The 23,026-nt window shown below is 44.5% G+C and overlaps 1 protein-coding gene across 1 annotated transcript in view; it reads left to right on the top strand.

Moving 5' to 3' along the window:
* Nucleotides 1-23,026, top strand: part of LOC8052841 — a 74,161-nt gene that overhangs the window by 34,042 nt on the left and 17,093 nt on the right. Inside the window, exons 7-8 of the mRNA XM_040211184.2 lie at nt 7,684-7,770; nt 10,391-10,550. Coding sequence (XP_040067118.1) covers nt 7,684-7,770; nt 10,391-10,550 — 247 coding nt within the window. The remainder of the gene's footprint in view (nt 1-7,683; nt 7,771-10,390; nt 10,551-23,026) is intronic.

Genomic DNA, 23,026 nt, shown 5'->3' on the forward strand with positions numbered 1-23,026 from the left:
TACACACTTTCTTTTCTGATTTCAACAGCATCCGGAGTAGGATAGTTATTTCTGTTTTTTACAACTAATATCAAGATCGTTGCGTCGCCAAAATTCTTATTGAGTTGTCATTAAGTTCCTGTCAGTCTTTTCATCGCAATTTTAGCTAGAAACTAGACGTCTTAAATTACAAATACGCACTCTATTCAGAAAATGCCAAGAAAATGAAACTGTTAACGCTGCTTCAAACAGCTGCTTCTTCAGAACGACCGATTATATTACGACTGCTTACAACGAGATCTACCGTGCGCTTCCGCGACATTGGGGATCCCCGCAATGTGTCAGAGTGAACCACAACGCCACTCAACGAACTCTAAAGAAAGATAGTGTAGAGCGATACACCCGTAGAGGGTGTAAGTGCTTGTCCCATATACACCCTTTGGGGTAATATCGGTACACCCTAAAGTGTGCGCCCGTTGTTGTGGTGCGCATGTACACTTTTTTCTACACCAATCTCACTCGAAGGAAACACAGGTACACCCCGTTCAATGGTGTACGGCTACACCTCTTTCTACACCCAATGAAATTAAAAAGAAGACAGATGTTCCCTTTCGAAGGTGTGCCATTGCATCGCTTCATTAACCTGCCTCACTCAAAAAGAACACAGATGCACCCTGCTGGATAGTGTACCATTACTCCCCTTTCTAAACCTACTTCCTTCAAAGGGAACACAGGAGCACCCTATCCTATGATGCACTGTTACACCTCTCTACATCTACTGAACTCGAAGGGAACACAAATGCACCCTATTCAAAGGTGCACCGTTCCACCACCCTATGCACCCGCTTCATAATTAACCTCATAAACATAATTAAAACATCAAGAAAACCCTAAAACAATGTACACGCCCAGGTGATTGCAAAAAAGTAGGTAAACAGACACAATGGATTGTTTTGAAATCTTCTAGAAGTTTATTAGACGGCCTAGTCCGTAAACAAGTACAAACTTGCAAGCAATCCGTGATATGTGAAGAGGTACAAAGAAGCTGTTACACAACTGAGAAGATGCCTAAGCAAACAAGAACCGGGCTGAGCTTTAGATAGAGTCTATTCTCCCAGCAGCCGGCAGGATTATTTCCCTGAAATTCTACCGGCGGTGGCCACTCATTGGCGTTACAGTCACTTCATTGAACGACGTTTCATCGACATGCGATGTTTCATAGACAGCTCATATTAGATTTCCTATATTAGCTTCTTTTCTTTTTTCTTGTGATGAGCCGCCCCAGACTGTATCTGCAAAGTGACGTCTACGGGTGGGACAGGTGCGTTAACATTTTTGTAATGAGCCACCGCAGGCTGTCGCAACGAAGCAACGTGAACGGGTGGGATGGGTCGGTGAGCACGCGCATCAGAGATACACGCGTGACGAAAGGTCCTTACATCGTGCATTTCGCGTAATGAGTGATGATGAAACATTAGTGTTGATGAAATGTTAGTGTCGACGAAACGTGTCTACAAAACCTCTATAAACGGAAAAGTGTGTATGTAACGTGTCTTCAAAAAACGCCACGAGAAAAAGAAAGTCAGTATTGTGCCTGAAGTTGTCACATGATTTTAGGCAGCTAATGGCAGACGACTGCCGATAGAATTTCAGGGAGTTATTCTCCTGGCTGCTAGAAAATAGGCACTGCCTAATGCTAGAGGTAGTGCAGAACGCAACGGTCAACTGTTGCAAAGGAGTAGGTTGCAGCGCACTTACGATAAAAATACCGGACTTGAAAGATGTCATCTTAGATATATGTCGACACGGACACCGAAGTCTTGAATGTCCTTCTTTTCTTGTCGTAAATTATAAATCAAAACGCTCAACCATCTACAGAAGAAAGGGATCTGTGATGATTCCACAGGATGTGGCAGAAACAGTCACTTTCCGAACCGAATATTAAACGCATCACAAGAATATCTTGGGCGTTTTTGAAGAAATTGCTTGTTGCCTGTATACGCGTAGGACATTTCAAACACTGGTGGCCTTGGTACACTTCGAATATTTTGTCGTAAGAGAAATGCACGCCAGCCCCGCAGGTCGCAGCACAGCACAAAAGAAACGAGGCTAGGAATTGAAACAGGCATTCCAGGATTGGAAAAAGCTACTACGCCATTCGTGAAATCTTTACCACGTGATCACGCTCTTGACGTTAGTCGCGCCCAGAGAGCAGAGTGAAGTGATAAAAAAGCCTTTGGTTGATTGGCCCGGTGACTGCGCACCTTGTTCCACGCTTACAGCTTAGGTAGAGAGAGACAAAGAGAGAAGCAGTAGGAAAGCAGCTCCTTCAAGGCCAAAAGGGGGGCGCCCTCACAAAGGCTCATCTTCGGGGGCATCCCTACAATCAACACAACGAGAGGATTTGTCACTTATATACTCTTGAAAGTCGGACCCAAAGTTGATAGTGCAGTGTATGCTATCCATGGCCTTCGCCTTCAGGCAGGTGCCGTGCTCTGCCTTATCTCTAGCTTGGAGACTGTAGTCACGTGACTCTACCCGGAGACACGATTGGACTTAAACAAGCATAGCATCTACTCTGCTGTTAATACCGAGTGGACAGGACAGCTAAATACTCCCAAAGAAACTGCCCTGCCCAAAAGTGACCCCAAAAACGGGAAGTTTGAAGATCCTATGTTTTACGCCGTATAGCCCACATTGTAATATAAAATGAATAATTAATCGTGACTGCGTTGACTGCGACCACGTTTACTGACCGCGTCCGCTCTGCTAAAATTTGAGCGTGGGACTCTCGAGCAGCGTTAGCTTGCCGATGAGGCAGGATGCTGCTTTATCGTTGAAAATGTGAAAATGTGCGAACGCGAAAACGTTCTCATGATCGGCGAACCCTACGCAGCGACGCCTGTCAGCAACCGCCCACGCAGCATCGCAACTTTTTTGCCGCCTGTTTGCGGCCTACGAGTGCCGGCAGTTCATCGTCGTGACTGATGCGCCACGGCGCTGCCCGCCACCCGCCAACACCACGTTGCTAGAAACAAAACCAGCGCTCTGCACATCTCTGCAGCCATGTTAATTTTCTTTTTCTTTTACGTGTGATTCGATTTTGAACGTTTCCGTTCCGCTTTTAACCGAAGCTTTTAGCTTTCGTTGGCACAGAAATAATTATCCCAGCATATATTTAAAACATCACTGAGACAAGCTTAATTTTAATCAATATATTAGAGTCGTCATGTGTAGGCTCCTCCAAAACAAAAAGCCCGAAAGATCCAACTTTATCCGATCCAAGCACAAGCTGATCAGGACGCGTGGCTAGCGTGGTGGTGTACTAAGCTGGGTGCACTGATACATCGAGAGGGTTCTAATGGAGAGGAGGATGCTCATGGTCGGTGTACAAGTAGAGTGTCTAAGTAACGGAGGGTGCATCTACCAGGAAAAGGGTGCATGTGCTCCCGGTGCACCCGCCTACACCTTTTTTTTTTATTATTTTTTTTTAAAGTGATTGCAGTCAACGAAACGGAGGATACGTAATCTCTTATGGTAGCCCCATTTGGGATTAAAAATTCCATTATATATGATTGGGCGATGTATACGTTTGAGTAAAGAAAAAAGTCCATCACATGTTAGTGAGGCTACCAAATTGCGTTCTCAAAGTAACGCAAAGAGTAAAGCGTATGTTTATTGAGTACTCAAGATGCCTGCCAAAATTATATATGAAAACGTAAACATCCCAACCTAACATGTGTTGGACGTTGCAAGATTAAGTTTGGGATTGCTGTCGCCTGACATGATCGGTACAGTCGTGGAGGATATGAAAAATCTCAGGCAAGCGCGTGGTTCCGAAGGCCCCTAGTGCTATCTAGCGGGAAAAGGCTGAGCTATTTTCGACGCTGTTGTGTGAAAAAAGCGGCATTTTAGCGGCTGTTCGATTTTATTTTTTTTTCACTCCCGCTTGTTCGGCATACTATTTCTGTGTAAAAGACGATAAGAGCAGTGCTCGGTGAAAGGAAATGAAAACAGGTTATTATCATTTATCCCACGAACTTATTACCAAACGTATGAAAATTGAGCACTCAACAAGCCAACCCGGTGGCTTAAACCACGCTTAATTTTCCTTTTTTTTTTCTTTTTTTTCTTTTTTTTTCGGGGGGGGGGGGGGGGGGGCGACGTTTTTAAATTCGGCCCTTATATCAGCTTTAAGTCGGCGACAGATAGTCAAGCAAAGGAGTAATAAGGCATGAAGTTGAGCTAGTTGGTGGATTATGAAAACTTGGAAACAGCGCAAAATAAACGAATGACAAGAACAAGAGGTGAACGGACTCAACGCTGTGTCCGTTCACTTCTTGTTCTTGTCCTTCGATTCTTTTGCGCTGTTTCCAAGTTTTCATAAAGGAAAGAAGTTGTGGAAAAAAGAGAACAACCAGGAGCGTTGAAAACTCTACACCAGAAATCAATATAACTTTTCGCTATCTGGATTATGGACCAAGAAATCTGACTGGAATAATTGCTGGGAACATGAAATCTAGATTGCAGACAAAGTAATATTTCCTGAAAACCTGAAATCTAAAACGAATTCAATAAGATTTTAGGTTCCCTAATCTCGATAGCGAAAAGTTATATTGGCTTGTGGTGTAGGGAATGGTTCAGCTCTCTTCTGATCAATAGCGCTGCAGGCCTTTGAAGCCACACGCTAGCTTCAGCTTTTTTGACATCGTCCGCGTCGGCGCGCTGGCTATAAGTACTGCCATTCAAATTGTACCTTCTAAAGATCAAAGAAACTGCGGAAGTGAAAAGAAAATTTGGAGACCCCTACACTATTACTTTGAATTGATATGTGAACTTTTTCTTAAAATCCAGAACATTCTAACCGCGATTTGAGGATTTTCGCTGGACCCCTCATTGCTTAGTCACTGTATGGTGTATTACGCGGGCATTTAAATTTTATCTTTCGTCTTCTGGTTGCGTGTATGAACAATGCTTTATAGGGGCAATAAAACAATATCATCTTTAATGTTGTGAATTTTTAGTATAAGACTGGACTATCTCCCTTAAAGGGCCCCTGAAAAGGAAACAAAATGTTTTATTGACCAGTGAAGAATGGTTAGGAAACCCATGTAAAAAAAAAAAAAAAAAAACGTTTACGCAAAAAAATAATTTAGAGCAATATTGACGGCGAGAGATTTATTTGAAATTCTGAGCGCAAAGTCTATAACGAAACAGAATGTTAATTCGCTCTTTCGACCTCAACGTGAAGGCGAAGCCGATCCACCTCTCCTCCACGCGCCCCAAATGCCAGGAGAGAGAACGAGTAGAAAGGAAATTACTCTCGACTAAATCGCGTCTCGCGCTGTCAATATTACTCTACTTTTTTTCGCGTAAAATTAGTTTTTTGACGCGCGTGTCTGAACCAAATTGTTTAAAAACATGTTTCTTTCATCTAAGGGGCTCTTTATTCTCTCTTTCAGCAAGCTTACTGATGTAGTCAAAAAAAGATATCAACTTTAATGCTGTTGCGAAATGTTTAGTGTAAGAGAGGACTTTTTCCCTTAATCTCTCTTTCATCAAGCTTGCTGATGATGTCATTTTGATAACAATGCTGAGGAAGACGCGGGAATCAACCAAAGGTTGCGATAGTCGAACACATCTCCTGAATTTGACACAAGCATTTTGAAAGCCCTCGAGTGGAGCTCGGTTAAAGGCCGGATCAAACAAAACTGAATCCCGGGTTGTGGGCCCCAGAAACCGCGAAGTCGGTGATTTCCGCTACCTGTTTCGAGAGGAAAGCGCGCGGTTGAGTACGGGTGGTAGCTAGTCGAGCCAGCCGCTAGCCGCATGACGCTTCGCAATAGGGGAGGGGAGCTTTGGTGCACTTGTGGAGTGACCTTGAATGCATCGAAGCAGTTAAGGAGGGGACAGGGGGGAGAGGACAAAAATCGCCTGACCGTTTGCAATTCCCGAAATTTGAAGCACATTCTACTGCAAATGCAGCTACACTGCCGGAAGTCGCAATACGTGAGCGGTGACGTCACACGGCTGGCAAGGACATTGAGCTTTCCGGGACCCCTCAACCCATAATCTGGCTATTGTAATAAAATCCCGAGACTCGAGAACACAGAAGGGGACAAACACGAACACAACGTCCCCTTCTGTGTTCCTTAGAGTTCCTGTATAGGCTCCCTACGTAGGTAGCTATACAGGAACTCTAGTGTTCCTGAGTCTCGGGTTTTTATTACCATGAATCACCATCAGCTCGCTTGTTTTTTTAAGTATTGTTGCAATCTGGCTGTGGTTTAAATCGCGCTTTACAATCATTGCTTTGGCAGACATTTGTATTCTGACACATATCTAATCAGTTCGGTGACCAGGATAGCACCGGGAACAACAATGCGTTATGTAGTCGTTGGAAACTTCAATTTAGAAACTATATGACGTACATTAAAAACGAGCATTAAAGCATTCCTACATTCTAGGGTTGTGCGAATATTCGAAATTTCGAATAGTATTTCCGAATAATGCACTATTCGATGTTCGCTTCGAAAAGAACTGCACTATTCGCGTTTTTCGAAGTGTTGATTACGGCGGGTTAGCCCCGTTGAGTGCGCTTCTTACCAAACACCGGTGCGCCGCGGAGAAGCAAAACCCGCGGAAGTGAGCTTTGCGGGTGTTGCTTCTCCGCATTACACCAGTGCTCGCAAAGAAGCGCACTTAACGGTGCACCCGTGCCGACTGTATATGAAAATAAATGGAAACTTTGTGAATGTGTATATCTACATTGTAGTAAAAGTTACAAAATTAAACTTTTATGGAAGAGTACACTATGTTAGGCAGAGATGCTTTTACGGCCTGTTTACATCATACGCGACTCATTCTTTTTTAACTTGAGATTAAAGAAAGAATATTTTATATATCAAGATTTGTAAATTCACTCTATTGGTATAGTTGACCATCTATATAGGATTCATTTTATGTCGGATCCGTCGTTTACTTGCCATCCCGAGACACCAGACCTTCTGAGATCACAGTTCACAAATATAGATAGATTAAGCTTAGCTTATGAATGAAGAAGTTGAATAACCTTTACAGGTTTAGCTGGGTTTTCGTCTAAACATTATGCAATGGTAGTGAAAGTCGTGGAAAAAAACTATTCGATATTCGAATCGAAAATATTCGGCCAAAACCACTATTCGCTTCGAATTCGCTTCGGACTCAAAATCCACTATTCGCACAAGACTACTACATTCATAAGTATTATTAAAAAAAGTGAATTAATACTATCGAGATGCAAGCACATGTACTTAGTTAAGACCAGAATATTATTAGTAAATCGTGAATGTATCCAAACCAAGACGAGCAAGTTAATGATCCAGTTGCTTTTGTCCGGCTGTCAAGGTTCTGGAAATGTATTTTCAGGTATAATTTTGTTTAGTCACTATAAACGTAAAATATTACATGTTGAAGTCATAGCAATACATTCATCTACCTTTCCGTTTACTTTTGCAAGAAACCTAAAAACCGGCCGTTTTTTATGTATTTTCTCACTGGAGAGCTCGCAGAAGAATTATTATGCAAAAACGATGCGTGATAAATGAATACAGGGAAGTTATAATATAAGAGAGTTGCTTACTAGGCCCTTCTAGCACGAAACATTTTTATAGTTTCCCTCGTAAAAGGGGCAAAACATTGAGAGTGCTCCTCGTAATATTTCAGGTAAATGTGAGCTGCTGCAATGAGAATCCACATTTTGGTGCTTCCTCTGAACCTCGAAATGATTTCAACGGTTTTCAACACAAAACTGTAAGTACACGATGTCTGAAATAAAGTTTTGTTTGTCATTTATAAAAGCCGGTGAAGCTTGATTACATTTAAAAATTTATTTAAAGAAATAGCTTCTTTTTTTTATAAGAATGATGTGCTTTGCTTTGGATATGAAGTTAAGCTTTATATAGTATTCAGGGAAAATAATGGGTACAATTATACCTCTAAAATTATGAAAACTATTACATATTTAGGTAATTTTTTTAGATTCTCAGATAACAAGAAATAATGGAATACGTACGAATCGCGGTTGCTTTTTTTTTTATTATTTTGTTCATTTAGACACCCAAAGTAATTGCAGGAAGGGGACTGGTTGGAGGCATGGCATCTTCTTGAATGGAGATATAATAGACTAGTACAGATATTATGCAACTTTTCTTGCACACATTAGAAATTACAATTGCTACTTCTAAGATGTTGAACACTTGCCAGTGTTGCAAGCTACTCATCTTTAAGGACTGAGGGGTGATTTGCACAATGTGGCAAACAGACTCGCAATTCAAAACACTTGACTTATTTGCAATATTTTGTGAAAATGTCTCATCTTTGTTATCGAATGTTTATTTGCAGTTGTTATATGTGTCAGAATTTTTTGTAATTATAAAGTATAACCTGCCGTTTCGTAATTCGTTTTGTCAGCCCTTTTCCTTTGTCTTGACAATCTGTATTGTTTCTACCATAAAAAAGGACACCACAAATCAGTTGCTTAATTTAGACTTTAAAATATAATTAAAGGACGAATATATAACCTTTTTGTGACATTAAATCCGCATTGGTGTTTCATCCAAGCTCCTGTTCCACAGCTATCATTGCTAATGTTATTATGTCGTATATCTGTGCATACAGTTACTAATTTCCTAATCCCATCGTCCCCTTTTGGAGATATTACTAAAAGAGTTGTCGATGTTCATAAAGAACAATAAAAGACCACCATCGCAATATAAAACCGACAGTCGCAGTGACATAAATACCGGTAGCTTGCAATATGCTTGGCGTTAAAAAAACACGGGGAAATTCTGAATTCACAATTCTATGTCAAAAGTTTCACTGGACTCCGTACTTTACTTCAGATTACGTCCAGACGCTGCCGACGCTATAAGGTAAAGGGATCAATGAAGAGTCGTTAAAAGCGCAAGTCACTAGGCCTGCCGTGTACATTATTGTTCCAGCAATGTTAGAACGCGCGCAGAACCATGACGCACACCGTGATTGTGCACTTTTGACGTTGTCTGATTCTTCCCATGAGCTCGGAGAGTCGGCTGCGTCTGGACTTAAAGGGGCGGTGCAACAATTTACGGACTTTGGCTAATTAATTGCGGGAATTGATCCCGGCCACATTTAAAACGAAGGACCGAAAACAATTCTTTCCTGCTTGCCCTAGTTTTCATTAAAAAAAATAAAAGAAATTGGTATCTCTGGCACCCCTCAACTCAACATTGAAGCGGCACCAGCTTCGCCTGTGACGTCATTCGGAGTGGCGTTGGTTTCCGGTTGGGTTCTTCTGGCTTCCGTTTCCCCAGCGCTCGCCGGCTCGCCAGGCTCGCCGCTCTCCCGCTCTCCCGCCGATTCCCGACCAACATGGCGGCATGGGCGGACGGCCTGAGCGACGTCGAGCGCAAGATGCTTCCGACGCGGCGGGCAGTCGAAGTCGAGGTCGAGACATCAGGAACAATAACGATACCGCGATACTACGAACCACGACCAACGCACTCCGTCGAGCAAGGGAAAGACAAAACGTCCGGGTTGCTCGTGTAGCCGCCGTAGGCGCCTCGGGCGTCGACGGATGACGGCGACGGCAGGTTTTGTTGACTTGCGGTAGATGGCGCCACAAATAATTCATACCCTTTTAGCGGCAATATTAGGCTTTTGAAGCGTTTCTGCATGCCTAAACAACAAGATTTTTTTTTTTAACTTAACCTTAAATCAAGCTTGCAATTGCCTAACACTATCACTTACAAAAACCACTCCGAATGACGTGACACCACAGGTTCCATTTGCGGCCACCATGTGGCCGCAGGTTGGGAAAAAAAGCGTTTTTTATTTTACGATTACGCAGCGAAATAGAGGCATTTTGGGGTATGGCGGCACGTTTTCTCTTACTTATGCCGAAGTAAACAATATAAAAAATACAAGCTGCACATTCGTTCAGTGTTAAAATCATTGCACCGCCCCTTTAAGCTGAAACAAGGATAAATTTTTCAAAAACAAAGCGAATAAGAAATACGTGCTTTAGTTTACATTAGGACGGTCGGGCCATTTTAAAAGGGCCATTTCTAAAAGTATGCGTTAAAGGCGTTTAAAAAATACAATGCACCAGCCACGCTATTCTACATATGACAGGCAAAAAAATTACTAAATTTAGTACAGAGGAGTGCGCTGTCAATCGAGTAAATTTGTTTATGATATTACTGCGTGTTATCAATATCGTCGAGTTTTTCTGTAAATAATGTACCCCTAATTATGCTGCAATTCAAATCATGTAGTCATAGGGTCACAAAAAATGGTTATTCGTGTTTGTTACTCCTGTGTATGCAGTGTTGTTGTGTATGCTACTTATTCTGTCATTCTATAAACGAATCTGGGGCCCACAATAAACCAGGCGACCATTCTTGTTGACGGAGGAGGCACGCAATCTTCTACGCGGAGCGTTATCGTGTATCAATTCCCTGGGTTCAAGAATTGCACAGTAAAAGTGGAGGCCTGTTCACTGAGTGGGTGTAGCGGCGCAACAACCACATCGGCCACTGTACGACCTATAGGTAAGTTGTTGTCATTATTCCACTATTCTTACTGACTTAGATTGGCCGTACAAATATGCCTATTATTTTATGCAATATAAGTATTAATAAAACGAAAGAAAGTCAACCATATACATCGTCCTGATCAAATACAAAAAACAAACAAACCTCACAAAATCAAGGAGTTACACACCAAACTCAAGTTGAGAATCAAAACGTTTGTGCTTTAATAATTACAATGAGCGACATTGAAATTACCGCACCTCAACCATTGGCGGTTCAGGTGACGGCAGGTGGTGTTTGTAAAGCGAAAGCTCAACATGGTGATTATCTGCCGGCGCCGTTTCTAAGGCTGCCAATCTCTCCACTAACTTCATTAATTTTTCCCTCTGTCTTTCTCTCTCTCTCTCTCTCTCTCTCTCTCTCTCTCTCTGTGTGCATGGTGTTCTCGAGCTATTGGCCTCGGGATCAACCTAGAGGTGGCGCTACTGTCGCACTATCATCATCATCGAAGCGGGTATAGAAGCATGGCTGTCCCATATGCTCTCCAGATTCGCATGTAGATTCTAGCATTTATTTTGTTGCATTTTATTGGTGGGGAAACAATTTTAGCGAAAAAAGGTGCCATACTGCTCGGTGCTTCAGTGAATATCCATTCGTGTGACCAGCGTACGGCCTAAATTTAAAAAAAAAAAATGTCTCGTGTGGATGCGTCGTCTGCTTTAGGCAGACGTTAAAAAGCATGGATCACCACGACGAATGCCTGTTTCCGGGTAAACTGCGCTATTTATGTTAAATATTTGCTCCTTTCAAAAATGTATCGGTTCACCAGTCTGGAAATTCAACAAAACAAGGAATTCCAACACAGATAATTGCATAATACTGGCGCTCTGGGCTGTGGAACCGCAGGTTCTTTGTATATTTATTTTTGTGTAACTTATATTTTACATCATTATAAATATTTTTGTACTAAGTGAAGTTAGTCCTGTATCGGAAATTGTCGCGCTATTGCTAGCTTTTATGAGTAAGAAAGTTCCGCAGCAGTCAAGGTTTGGTGCGGGTATACGTTTTTCAGAGTCGGAACAATTCTACTACGTTGAGGTGAGGACAGAGTGTCACTTCTAGTTACGATACGCAAACTGTACGTTGGCAAAATAACATCGACAAGTGAAACAAACTGTTCTAATATATGCCGCGAGTGGAGTAAACGAGTGCAACCGAGCAAAGCAGCAGCGTGCGTGTTATTAAATGCTCTTCTCTGTACTTTGGGTTCACCCGCTTTACTTTTCTTGGGGAGGGCCGGGAATGCCAATAGGCTAATATTGTAATTTTCTGGGTAAATCATCTTGCTAAGGTTGAAGCTTGGACGAGTTGGTACGACATTCTTAAAAGATTAAAACAGCGCAAAAAGACGATGGATTGGATGAAGGAAGAATGTGGTAGACTCTACAACTCCAACAAACGACCCGAATCACGACACATACATGTCATTGGTAGCAGCAACACTCTTTTACTCATGGCTAGCCCCTCTCGAAAGGGTTTCCGATAACTCTCCGCCCTAACCTAACGCGTGTCGGGACTGGGCAGTTCATCGATTAACCTTTCGATTATTCGAGCAATGCACTGATTACGATATTTTTCTTTGCCGTTTATAGTTCTGTGCTCACAAAATCAGGAAAAATGTAAAAGAGAAATTTTTGCTTTTATATTTTCGACGTCTTTATTTCTTTTTTGAGAGTCTTGCACGTTAAACCACTTCCGCGTGCTTCTTATTGTCCTCGAGCGAGATTATATTGTTAGAATATTAAATTAAAAATGACTTCACTTTTTAAGGCTTCCCGTGTTCATATTTCGTAAGTGTCCAAAAGTGAAGATTGAAATGGGACATCAATACGCCATTTATGCAGGGTGTCGAACCGGTCGTTATTTCGCTTCGGTTCGGGTTCGGGTTCAGTAACACTGTATTTTGTTCCGGTTCGGTTCCGGTTTGGGGTAGCGCACATAATATGACTCCGGTTACCGGTTTTAATAAGCGCGAACTGGTTCGAACCGGTTTCAAACTCGGCCTTTGAATATTGACCGAGCACTTCCTGGAGCCTTTTCTCAGCACGAGATACTTACAATTGACCCATTCCAAAACTACTCCGTCTTCAGGTAGTTCTGAAAACCCTGTACAGTGGAATGCGCAAAACACACTATTAATGTGGCAGGGCTATTGTATAATACTGTTCTTACTTTAGCTATATATAAGCAATCGGCTTTCCATCTTTATGGCATCTTTTGCACACGCAGCTGTGCAGTATTTCAAACTCTGCCAGAAGATGGCGTAACATCGGGAGGGGTCTATAGACCTTTCGAGAAAACAGCTTCTGCCCGGTGCCATCTTTAGTGTTCGTACGTATAGCGCTCGCTTTGCTCGCTTTCCAAAACGACGAACACGCACGTGCTGGCTCACCGGCCAGCTCGACCCAAAAACTAGCGCCCCAAAACGTTCGCTTAGGTTAGCCAAAGGCTCACATACTTTCAAACCTGCTGTCGACATTGCCTTACGGGGAAGCCACCCACCGTGTCCTACGTAAATTGTTCTACTCACTAGCCTCCCAACGAACAAAAACACGTGCGGAAGGAGTTAGTCTCCAAAAATTGCAAAACATTAAAACGCACCAAAAATGGCGTTGTCATTTATTTATTTATTTTCAAAATACTGTCAATCCCCATTAGGGGATTATAGGAGGTATAATACAAATAAAAAAAAAAGCACACGAAGCTTTTCGTCAGCGCGGAAAACAGTAATTCTTATAAATCGTCACTTTCTTTCATATTGAAACAACAAAACAGAATAAAGCAGAAAGGACTAACTCTTGAATTTGCTAAGACGGTCTTGCTCAAAAGCTTTAATGAACGCGTCCACATCTGTGTAGTTCAAAAATAGCGGATCAAGGCTGCTCCGATCTCTAACAGCTGAAGGTAAGAAATAGTACCTAAAAGTATTATTATTAAAAGAGTATTCGGTTAATGTATTGCAGTGTTTATGTCTTGTTGTTCTTGCCTTGGAAAAATTCACGTACTTGTTCGTGTCTATTTTAGAGGCGTCGTTTAAAAGGAAATACAAACATTTAAGTCTTCCTTATTTTGCCAGCTCAGCAATGGTCAGTAGCTGGATCTTTACAGCAATTCTGTAGGGGAATCAAAGCGACCATACTTGCGGTGAACAAATCTTATCGCTTTCCTCTGAACACTTTAGAGGATGTTGACATTGTTTTTTTGTTTTTGTTTTTTTTTTCTTTTTTTTATGAGGGAATCAGGCAATTAATACATATTTTAATACCGGGCGAATGAGTGTGCTGTATGCGAATAACTTGGCGTCACGACTATAGTGTTTTAATATCTTTTTGGAAAAAAAAAATAATTTGACGAGCGCTTCACTAGATACGTATTTGACACGCGCATTACAGTTCAAATTAGACGTTAACGCGACACCTAGGTATTTGTATTCAGTGACTCTGCGCAAAAGTTTACCGTCTAAGCTGTCTTAACTGGGCACCTCTCCCCAGATCGTCTGCAGAGGATATCGGTGGCTTCTTCGCACTCGAAACAAACAACTCTCAAGAGTCAACAGTTTGGCTTGCGAAAATCGAAAATATAGCCATAGAAAATTGTTCAAATTCCTGACACCCGTCCGCGAGGTGCTTGCCGCAAAACGGTTTGAAAAACACAGAACGCTGGGCAGCAATCGCCGGTAGTCTGCTGCTTGCGAAGGGCTGAAGCAATTTGGCGCGAAGATTACGAGGCCGCCGTGCGGAGACGACATGAACCACGTTGAAAGACCATTCGCGTCGTATCTAAATGAATTTAAGAAGTTATTCAAACCAAGCACCTTTGTTTTTGAACGGGTAGAACATTTCACTCGTATGATGAAATGTGACTACATCAAGATAGCGCTTCGGGTTCCGGCGGAAGAAACGCTGTTCTAAAGATCTCGTGGAGATAGTTTGTCTTGTCTTTTTTACTTTTTATCGCAAACAACGTTCTATGCAAATGACCTGCTCTGAGGGACTCAGAATTAGTTACATAGAATGAATTGTTCACAATAAGTTTGTGATATTATTATATAACAGTACTCACATTCGAAACTGTCGGCCACCGAACAAAGTTCAGGTAATGCCACCACACCGAACAAAGCTTCTCGAATGCTCTATTGAAGACGATGAAAGAGTGACTTCACACAAAACTGAGAAAATGGTTAAACTAGGGCTTTAGAATAAACAGGCAGCATGCTGGCCCTTGCTAGTCTGATAAACCTACAAAAAATATACAAAGGAACATATTTTCTTCTCACCCTTGCCTCCCCCCAACCTCCTTCCAAGGCGCGTCGCGTCGTAGAATCATCGCCGCGTAACATTGCCTCCGACAACCCATGTTTTTCTTTTTTGCGAGGTGACACTCCGAACACGTTGAAAATATTGTTTTTCATTGAAATGGACCGGAGGCGACTCTAAACACTATACTGCCGATGCAGCGCGGTACTTGTTCCACTTTCCTTCAGCGTGTCGCTGCACCCAAGTGGAAGGTGGTGCACTTTTGGTGCTCGATTGGCTAAATGGCTCATCGACTGCAACTGCGGTCCATTTTGAGGTCGAACATTCGCGGACGCGTAGGCCTCCGTGCCTAGAGTGGCGGAATCCGCTCCGACACTTGGATATTTCGTAGCCAAGCGGCCAAGCGGTGCTTTGAAATCACCTCCGCCGCTACCGCGCCGCCAGGGTAAAATTGAAGCTTTCCAGGTGCCCGAGTAGAGGAGGGAACTCAGTAAACTCGCTGATCACGCGGTCTTTTGTGTCGCTGCTTTTGATGATCATGTATTTTTTTAATACGTATGCAATGGAAACGATATGTAAATATATCTGACAGTATGTAGGATTAGTCCTGGCAATATAAGAAAGAAATGGGCACTAACTTTTCCCATTAGCCAATTATTGACACAATTGAACCTGAAGCGCTTTCGTTGAACCGGTAACCGCCACATCAAATTATGGTTTAGTTCCGGTTCGGGTTCAGTATGAAGCGTTCGATTTCGGTTTCGTACCGGTTCGGTCAAAAATTACGGTTTTGATCCGGTTATCGGTTCGGGTTTGGGTTCGGTTCGACACCCCACATTTATGACATAGTAAACATGTGTGGTTTTAACGTCTTTCATGTAATATGACTGGAGAAAAATCAACTATCGAATTCGTCAATTTAATATATAGTCTATTAAAGAAGGGTTGCGATCCATCGGGTTAATATTTTATTAAACCCCCAGCTCCAATCAGTATTTTATGTCTTATGAAAGCTATGGATTGCGAGAGATAACAAAAATATATAGGACCAGCAGTGGTACAAACCACAGCACTAAGGTAATGGAAGCATTCGGCTTAATATTTATCATTTTGCTGAATTTCCACCAGTGTGAAACAATACAAAATAACGCTTAGCGAGAAGAGACAACAACAAAAAACAACAAGCATATAATAGGAAGGATCCTGCTTAGCTGGAAACGGGCTTGCGTCGTCGAAATCCATGCTTCTGAACCTGTGCCCGTAGCAGACGACGCCCGGCGGTATATCCCCGCTTTTGCATGAAACCACTCTCAAGACGAATACTCAATCGTGTGAAAAACCATATAAAGAAAGACAATAAACCAAGTTTAATAAACCGATCTTACCAGTCAATTCGAATACGCCACCACTGCCGCAATGCATTGAGGGAACTTTAGTCTTTCTGCACGTGCGACAACCTCGCTCGAGCTCCGAGCGTGAGGAGCACGAGGAGCACGAGGCAGCACGAGCCCTCTCGTGCACTGCCTTTTGACTCCTGTGAACTAAAGTTGTGGCGGCGTCACACATGCGCCGATCGCTTGGTGAGGCCGGTCAATTAAATTCATGTTTACACATGTAGCGGAGCGCTACAAGCATAGCGCTGACTTCGCGCTAAACGCGTGCTAACGGGAGCGTTCACAAGCTTTGTACCGCACCGTCAAAACTGTTCCTCATGGCAGACGATAAGTAGCTGACGACACGTGAGCACCACCAAATCAGCGCTTCGCTGCATATGAGACACGGCCTTAAAATTTGCACTAAGATGTCTTCGAGAGGTGCAATTATCATTCTCAATAGACCGATCTCACCAAGCGTTCCAAGCATGCGTGACGCCGCCGTAACCGTAGTTTGTACGAGGCAGACGCCAGTTCACGAGGCAGCTCATGCCGCCTCGTGCTCTGTTCGCGCAGACCTCCAGCAGGGTTGTCGCGCCTGCAGAAAGACTACAGCTCCCACGATGCATGTGCAGCGGTGGCGTACTCATACTAGCCGGTGAGATCGGTCTATTTCTTCTGTGTAGATTCCTGTAAACATGCATTTGCTTGTCTCGATCACCCTGGTAGGCCCTGAAAGTGTCGTATATGCATTATACGAGTGCGTCAGGATTAATTATCCTTGGTTGCGGGTAGCTTTAGTCGGTTTTAAATACGTTGCACACTCGGCACACTCAGCTGCTTAGCGGGTTTATTAAAATTATCAAGGCAAGTTTAAATTCGTTTATGAGTGAAGTATGTGAGGCGAATGGGCCTTAATGAGAAGCTTCCGCGGGTTCTGAAATTACTTTATAAGGGAGTACATCTTACTCCGCAAAAATACAATAGCCTTGGCACCGACAGCTTTTGTGTAGGTGGAGTCACTCGGGGCTTCGAGGTTTTCTCCGAAGCCCCGTCGAGACAGCAGAGATGGCAGTTCCTGCTGGCTTGGTGAATCCGGTATGTTGGTGCGCCACTGGTAGCCCTCTCCCTACGTGCAGCGAAAAAGCGGGACAGCGTGGAATGCGCGATGCGCATACATTATCTCGGACGGAGCGTTTCCAAACCACTCGGAGAGAATTTGGCACGGAAGGCGCGCTGAATAACGCAAATATGCGAGGTATAATGTATTATACCGTTTGAAGTACTTCGGTTCTGAATCTTTTCAGGATGCGTGTAGCGCCTCGAGATATTAGTGCTTCTGGATTGCGAGAAGACCCTTGTGTTAACTCAAGTAACCGAGGCTTATTGCGCCTGATGTACCATGTATTTGCTGCTAGGTAAAGGCGTGGCGTCTTATACCCGCTGCGCTATCCGCTGGTGCGTTATTATCCGCCTCATGAGGTCGTGAGATAACGCGGAGAGCGCGACTTCATCATTTGAAGGTCGGCTGTGCGCGCAGACAGTTTCAATTATATCGCAGCATCTCATCAGCCATCTCGTACGAAAATGTCATATACGGCCTGAATCAGCCATGGATCAGGAAGTGTCCCACTTGAATCCCTGTTCCATTTAGGGCTTCGTACTCTAATCCCGGTCTGGATCCATTCCAGGCCCGGTCAAGGACTGGATGCAGTCCAGACGGGTGGTTCCCGTTTCGACCCATTCCCAATACAACCTTCCCGTTTGTACCTTCCCGTTTCGACCCGGCTCAAAACGACCTTCTCGTTTCATCCTTTCCCATTTCGTCCTTTCCCGAAACAACCTTCCCGCTTCGGCCATTGGTTCGTTTGTATTATTCATTAACAGTTGATTAGGCTCAAGTGTCCAGTATCTGTTCTCCATGCACACATCACTTCTCCCTCTCCCGAAACGACCTCGGAGACATGGCACCGTAAGATAAACGCTGTGTCAGGGAGGGCTCACCCGAACATTTACAACTTCATCGACCTGCAAACGGGATGACGCCTTGACAAGGATATCGCTGCAGCAGCTTGCAAATGGTGGTGCCGTGCGGGCCAGGTGACCGCCGCGAACTATCACAATTGGAGTGTCGCCTTTCTGATGGCGGGATTTTCTTCCTCGACTTCCTCAACCAAGGCGATAGCATTTTTTGGTTTATGATTTTTGCCTGTGTACACGACGGTTCTGTGTGTGAGCTTGTAAAAAAATGAAGTCGCATTCATATGCCCGTCCGCATGTGTGATTTATCACTTTTAAAAATATCCCGTTCACTATAAGGAAGTTTTAGAATAACGTACGCAAGCGCTTTGGTTTACCTAAAAATAGTGTCGCGATATAAAAACTTAGGCAAAGATAATTTTTGCTTACTCAAAGTACTGGCCTGCGTTACTCTAAGACTGTATTAAGGAGTTTTCGTAGACCGCGTTTCCCCTTTCGCTAAGCCCTCCGCAACGGAGAAGCCGCTACTGCGCCTGCGCGCCGATGGCCTTGACTGTAAAGTTCTGGGTATCGTAGCGGGTTGCGGAGGAGCGTCGCGTGACGTCGAAAACGGTCTACGAACGTTCCCTGTTATTGTACAGAGCGCGAAACCGTTAGCGGGAACAAGTGATTGTTGGTTTTAGCTGTTTGTCTAAAAAAAAAAAAAAAAAAGGTCAGAAGACTGCCATCAATATTATTAGTGTGTTTGAAAGTGCTCATCTGGGCCACTAACCTAAGCGGTAAAATGTGGTACCTTCTAATACCATTTCGAAGTAAAATTCGAAAAATAGCCAACATCGTGTTCGTGCTAACGTTGTCGCGCAGTGTACATAGTTCATTTCGTAGTAGTACATTTTAGGGACCATCTTGAAAGAAACATTTTAAGTGGTTCAAGTAGAAATATATTTCGTTGAAGCTTGTCTGAAAGTATTGCATATTTTAAGAATACGTTTACAAGCTAAAATATTTCACAACATAACTGAATTGCTCGCCTGCACCTTTGCATTAATTGCATTAACATCATTTCGGGACATATTCTTAAAGGGGCGGTGCAGCGATATTCAATTAGAATGTTTTTCACTTCACGCGAGCTTACTGGCACTAGTGACACTCCAGGATACTCGGACGCAACGTAACTGGCCAAGAAACTTCTTTGTTGCGCTGTAATTTCAAGGACAAAAGCGAGTGTTTTCATTCAATCTCTCCTTCGTAAAACTTGATGAGATAGGTGGGTGGTCGCAGTACCTCCCAGTGACGATAGTTGAATGCGGTTCATAGATTGGATCCGAGCATTGCGTGGGCACTCGACTTGGCTCGTGATAATCGATAGCTCGAGAAGCATTCGGGTAGTGTCCTGTGTCCCATCGCTGCAATGACGACAGTAGCCGAACCATAACAATGACTGCAGCTCAGCGCGTGTCCTGTGCCTTGCCGACCCCAGCTCCTGGCTATGATCAACATTGGCGGCATATAATCGGCTCCAGATCACGTGGCCGCTTGTTCTGGCTGCGAGTTGACGGGGTTAACTCTGCTCGTTTCCTTTAATATTTTTCTGCGACTTCAATTGCGCGTGGTGTAAAAATAACGGGTGTTTCACAGGTCATTAGCGCCAGGGATCCGTTCTAAGCGGTATTAGCGCAAAATACGAAAATCGTTGCATCGCCCCTTTAAGCAGAAAAACTGCGCAAACCAGGATTAGAACGATGGACACTTTTCGCGAAGAGGTTGAGATGTGCGGGGCTTTATGCCAATGGGTTCAAACGGGACGGATTCAAACGTAAAATATGTCTTGGCTACGGGTTCAAATATAAAGGGCTTTTCGGGAACGGGTTGAGACGAGAAGGTCGTTTCGGGAATGGGTCGAAACGGGACGGGTTCAGACAGAAAGGTCGTTTCGGGAATGGGTCGAAACGGGACGGGTTCAAACGGGAATGGGTTGTTTCGGGCTACACCCGTCCAGACCCAATCTAAGCGTTCCGGCATTATCAAAGTCCACTGCGGTAATTCCAGTACGACGTGAACACACTGCATGGATAGTCATTCATTCTGCATTACTTTTTTTATGAAAACGTTTCTCGTCAAAGTCTATCATTGTTTCATTAATGAATAGATTGTTTTAGTTGGCGCCTGCTTATGGGTGTGTCATATATTAGTACGCTTAGATAGTTTTTTTTTTTTTTCTGGCTAGTTTTTTTAAATTATTTCCTTTAACATTTGTGGCTTTGGCGACCCGGCGAAGCAAACGGAGATATTGCACTTCGCCAAGCAAGCAGCTGGCGATATCCTCTGCCTCCAGGGAACAAATTTTTCCAACCGCCGTGATGTAGCAGAATTTGTGGCTGCTTTTTTCTCGCGACTTTTTTTCTTTCGCATCACAGCGTTTGTGCGGCGTACCGTAGGTAATGTAGTTTTAACCATGAACTACTGCGTCATGGCTCCTATTTGTTCGACACGGAGAGTCAAGTGATCCGCTTTGATTCGGTTGTTCAGGGCATTAAGTACAGGCTTTTTAAGGTTTACGATTCCGCGAACCACGCTTTGTCGCATTCTTTTTTTAACAACCTCCATGTCCATCTACTCTACGCGTGTCCTTGCTTCATCGTGGGGAATTTTAATTTGGTCTTTGACACGATGACGAGCATCCGGGTCCCGGAAATAGGACGGTCAGTTTGATATGCACGCGAACTGTAGAGATTGGTGTGCCATTTAGAATTTGAGGGTGCGTCGTCTTTCCTTCACGGAGCCACTTTTCAATCTACAAGGAGCGACGGCAGGACCAGCTGCCGCTTGTATCGCGTTTACGTGCCACGTCGGTTGACAACGGCGGTGACGTCCTGCACCGTGGAGGGTTTTCCGCCGACCCCGGTTCGCGTGTTGGCTTGTAGTCCCATCATCGTCGCTCTTTCTTTACCCAAAGCAAGCGGCATGCGTCCTTGGCGTCTGGACGTTCGAGTTTTGCGTGACGAATCAGCCAAGAGGACGCTGTCCAACCTAATAAAACAGTCTTTTGTTGTAATGTGCCCTACTCCTGCCACTTGGGTCTATCTTAAAAGTAGGTGGCGGGGTTTATGCTCAATGCAGGGGCAGCATCTTCGAGCGGACCGTCGAGTGCTCCTTCAGGTTCCGGCAGCACGTATCCAGGTCACGCGGGCGTTCGCGAGGGGTGTCCTATCTCCCTCCCTCCTTCTGTTTGTGCTCAGCCTATAAACTTTCCTTCGGGGACCTGTGTGTTTGTGGCCTACACCTGCCGGGAACGGGTCAGATCAACGCGACCGCGTATGCTGACGATGTGACGCTCTTCGCCCGTGATGGCGACAGAGTTCTGGAGCCACTTCAGGTTTTTGCGACCTACGCGGCTTTGTCCGGCGTAAACCTAAACTCCACCAAGTTCAAGATTGTTTACATTGGCAATCCCCCGCACAATCCCTTGCCGCTTCCTGGCGCAACTGTCAAAATCTTGGGAGTGACCTTTGATGGACAAGGTGTGGCACGCGACACGTGATCTACGCTTGCGCGTGACCTGAACTCGCGCGTAGAAGAGGCCAGGAAATATGCTTTCCCAATGGCCGTACGTTGTTACTTGACACCGTCCGTGATTTGCGGTCAACTCTGGTATGCCGCGCGCGTGGCTTCACCGCCCTCTTCGTTTGATTGCCAGGCGCGCACTTCTCTCGTGTCCTTTTTTGGGCAGGCAAAACGGCCCTGGTGGCCCGCTCCGTGCTCAGCCTCCCTCGCGAGCGCGGTGGCAGGAGCTTTTCTTGTATTCAATTGATAGCTTTCGCCCTAGCTCTCAAGACCCTCTTGACTATCCTGGAGGACGCAGAAAACCCAGCCCGTCCGATGGTCATTTATTTTCTCGGGACATTGTATAGTGACCTGGAACCCTCGCAACCGCCCCTCATTGGAGCCCGTGTGGACACGGTTCCCCCTTTCTACAGTGCTTCTGTTGAGAGTTTCCTGCAGCTCCGCGCCCATGTATTAAAACAAAACGTTAATGCTCCGGCATCTTGTCTTGTTGAGATCCTCTACTCGTTCCAGTTTCCGGCGCCATTGCCGGGACTTGAGCCGTCGTACACGGGACTACCCTTCCCCCACGGTAACCTGCATGGAGAAGTGTGTGACTTCCAGTGGAAGAAAGCTTGGGGTGTCTTACCAACCAAGGACCGCCTTTACCGCTGGGGTGCGGTCAATGATGTAAAGTGTCCCGACTGCAGATCAGTAAGGCGAACGTCCACGTGGTGGCGCAGTGCGCGGTGAAGCAGATTTTCTGGCGCCTTGTGGCGCATGCCTTCCCTGACGCTGGTGTGCGTCCTTATATCAGTCGGTCATCGGCTCCGAGGGGATTTTGCGTTCCTTGGAATCGCAACCGTTGCTCCTCGAAAGTGCGGCAGCGTTGCCAACGTGTGATGTGGGCACTTTTATGGCGTCTGCGACGCGAGCTGATCCCTTCTTTTTAGTGTGCGCTGCTCCCCCTGTGGCGCTGGTCGTACCAGTACCTGACGGTGCTTAACGGCCATGTGCACCTAACCTGCCTGTTCTTGGAGATGTTGTAATACGGGCACTCTGTGTCCCACTTGCCGGCTGCGACGGCCCAAGTGATCATTGCGTCGTGTAATTTTCGTTTTGTGCAGAGCATACATCACGTATGGCCTTGTAACATTGTAAAAACTCGCGCAGATGTGCAAATAAATTTTTATTACCCTGGAACCCCTTCCACCTTATCTGTTTTGGCACCGACATGGCCGATCAAAGCCAAAATATCAAAGTCACAGCAGACGATTTCGAA

This window comes from Ixodes scapularis, unplaced genomic scaffold (assembly GCF_016920785.2).
Source record: "Ixodes scapularis isolate PalLabHiFi unplaced genomic scaffold, ASM1692078v2 PGA_scaffold3__209_contigs__length_174095766, whole genome shotgun sequence".
Lineage (NCBI taxonomy): Eukaryota > Metazoa > Arthropoda > Arachnida > Ixodida > Ixodidae > Ixodes > Ixodes scapularis.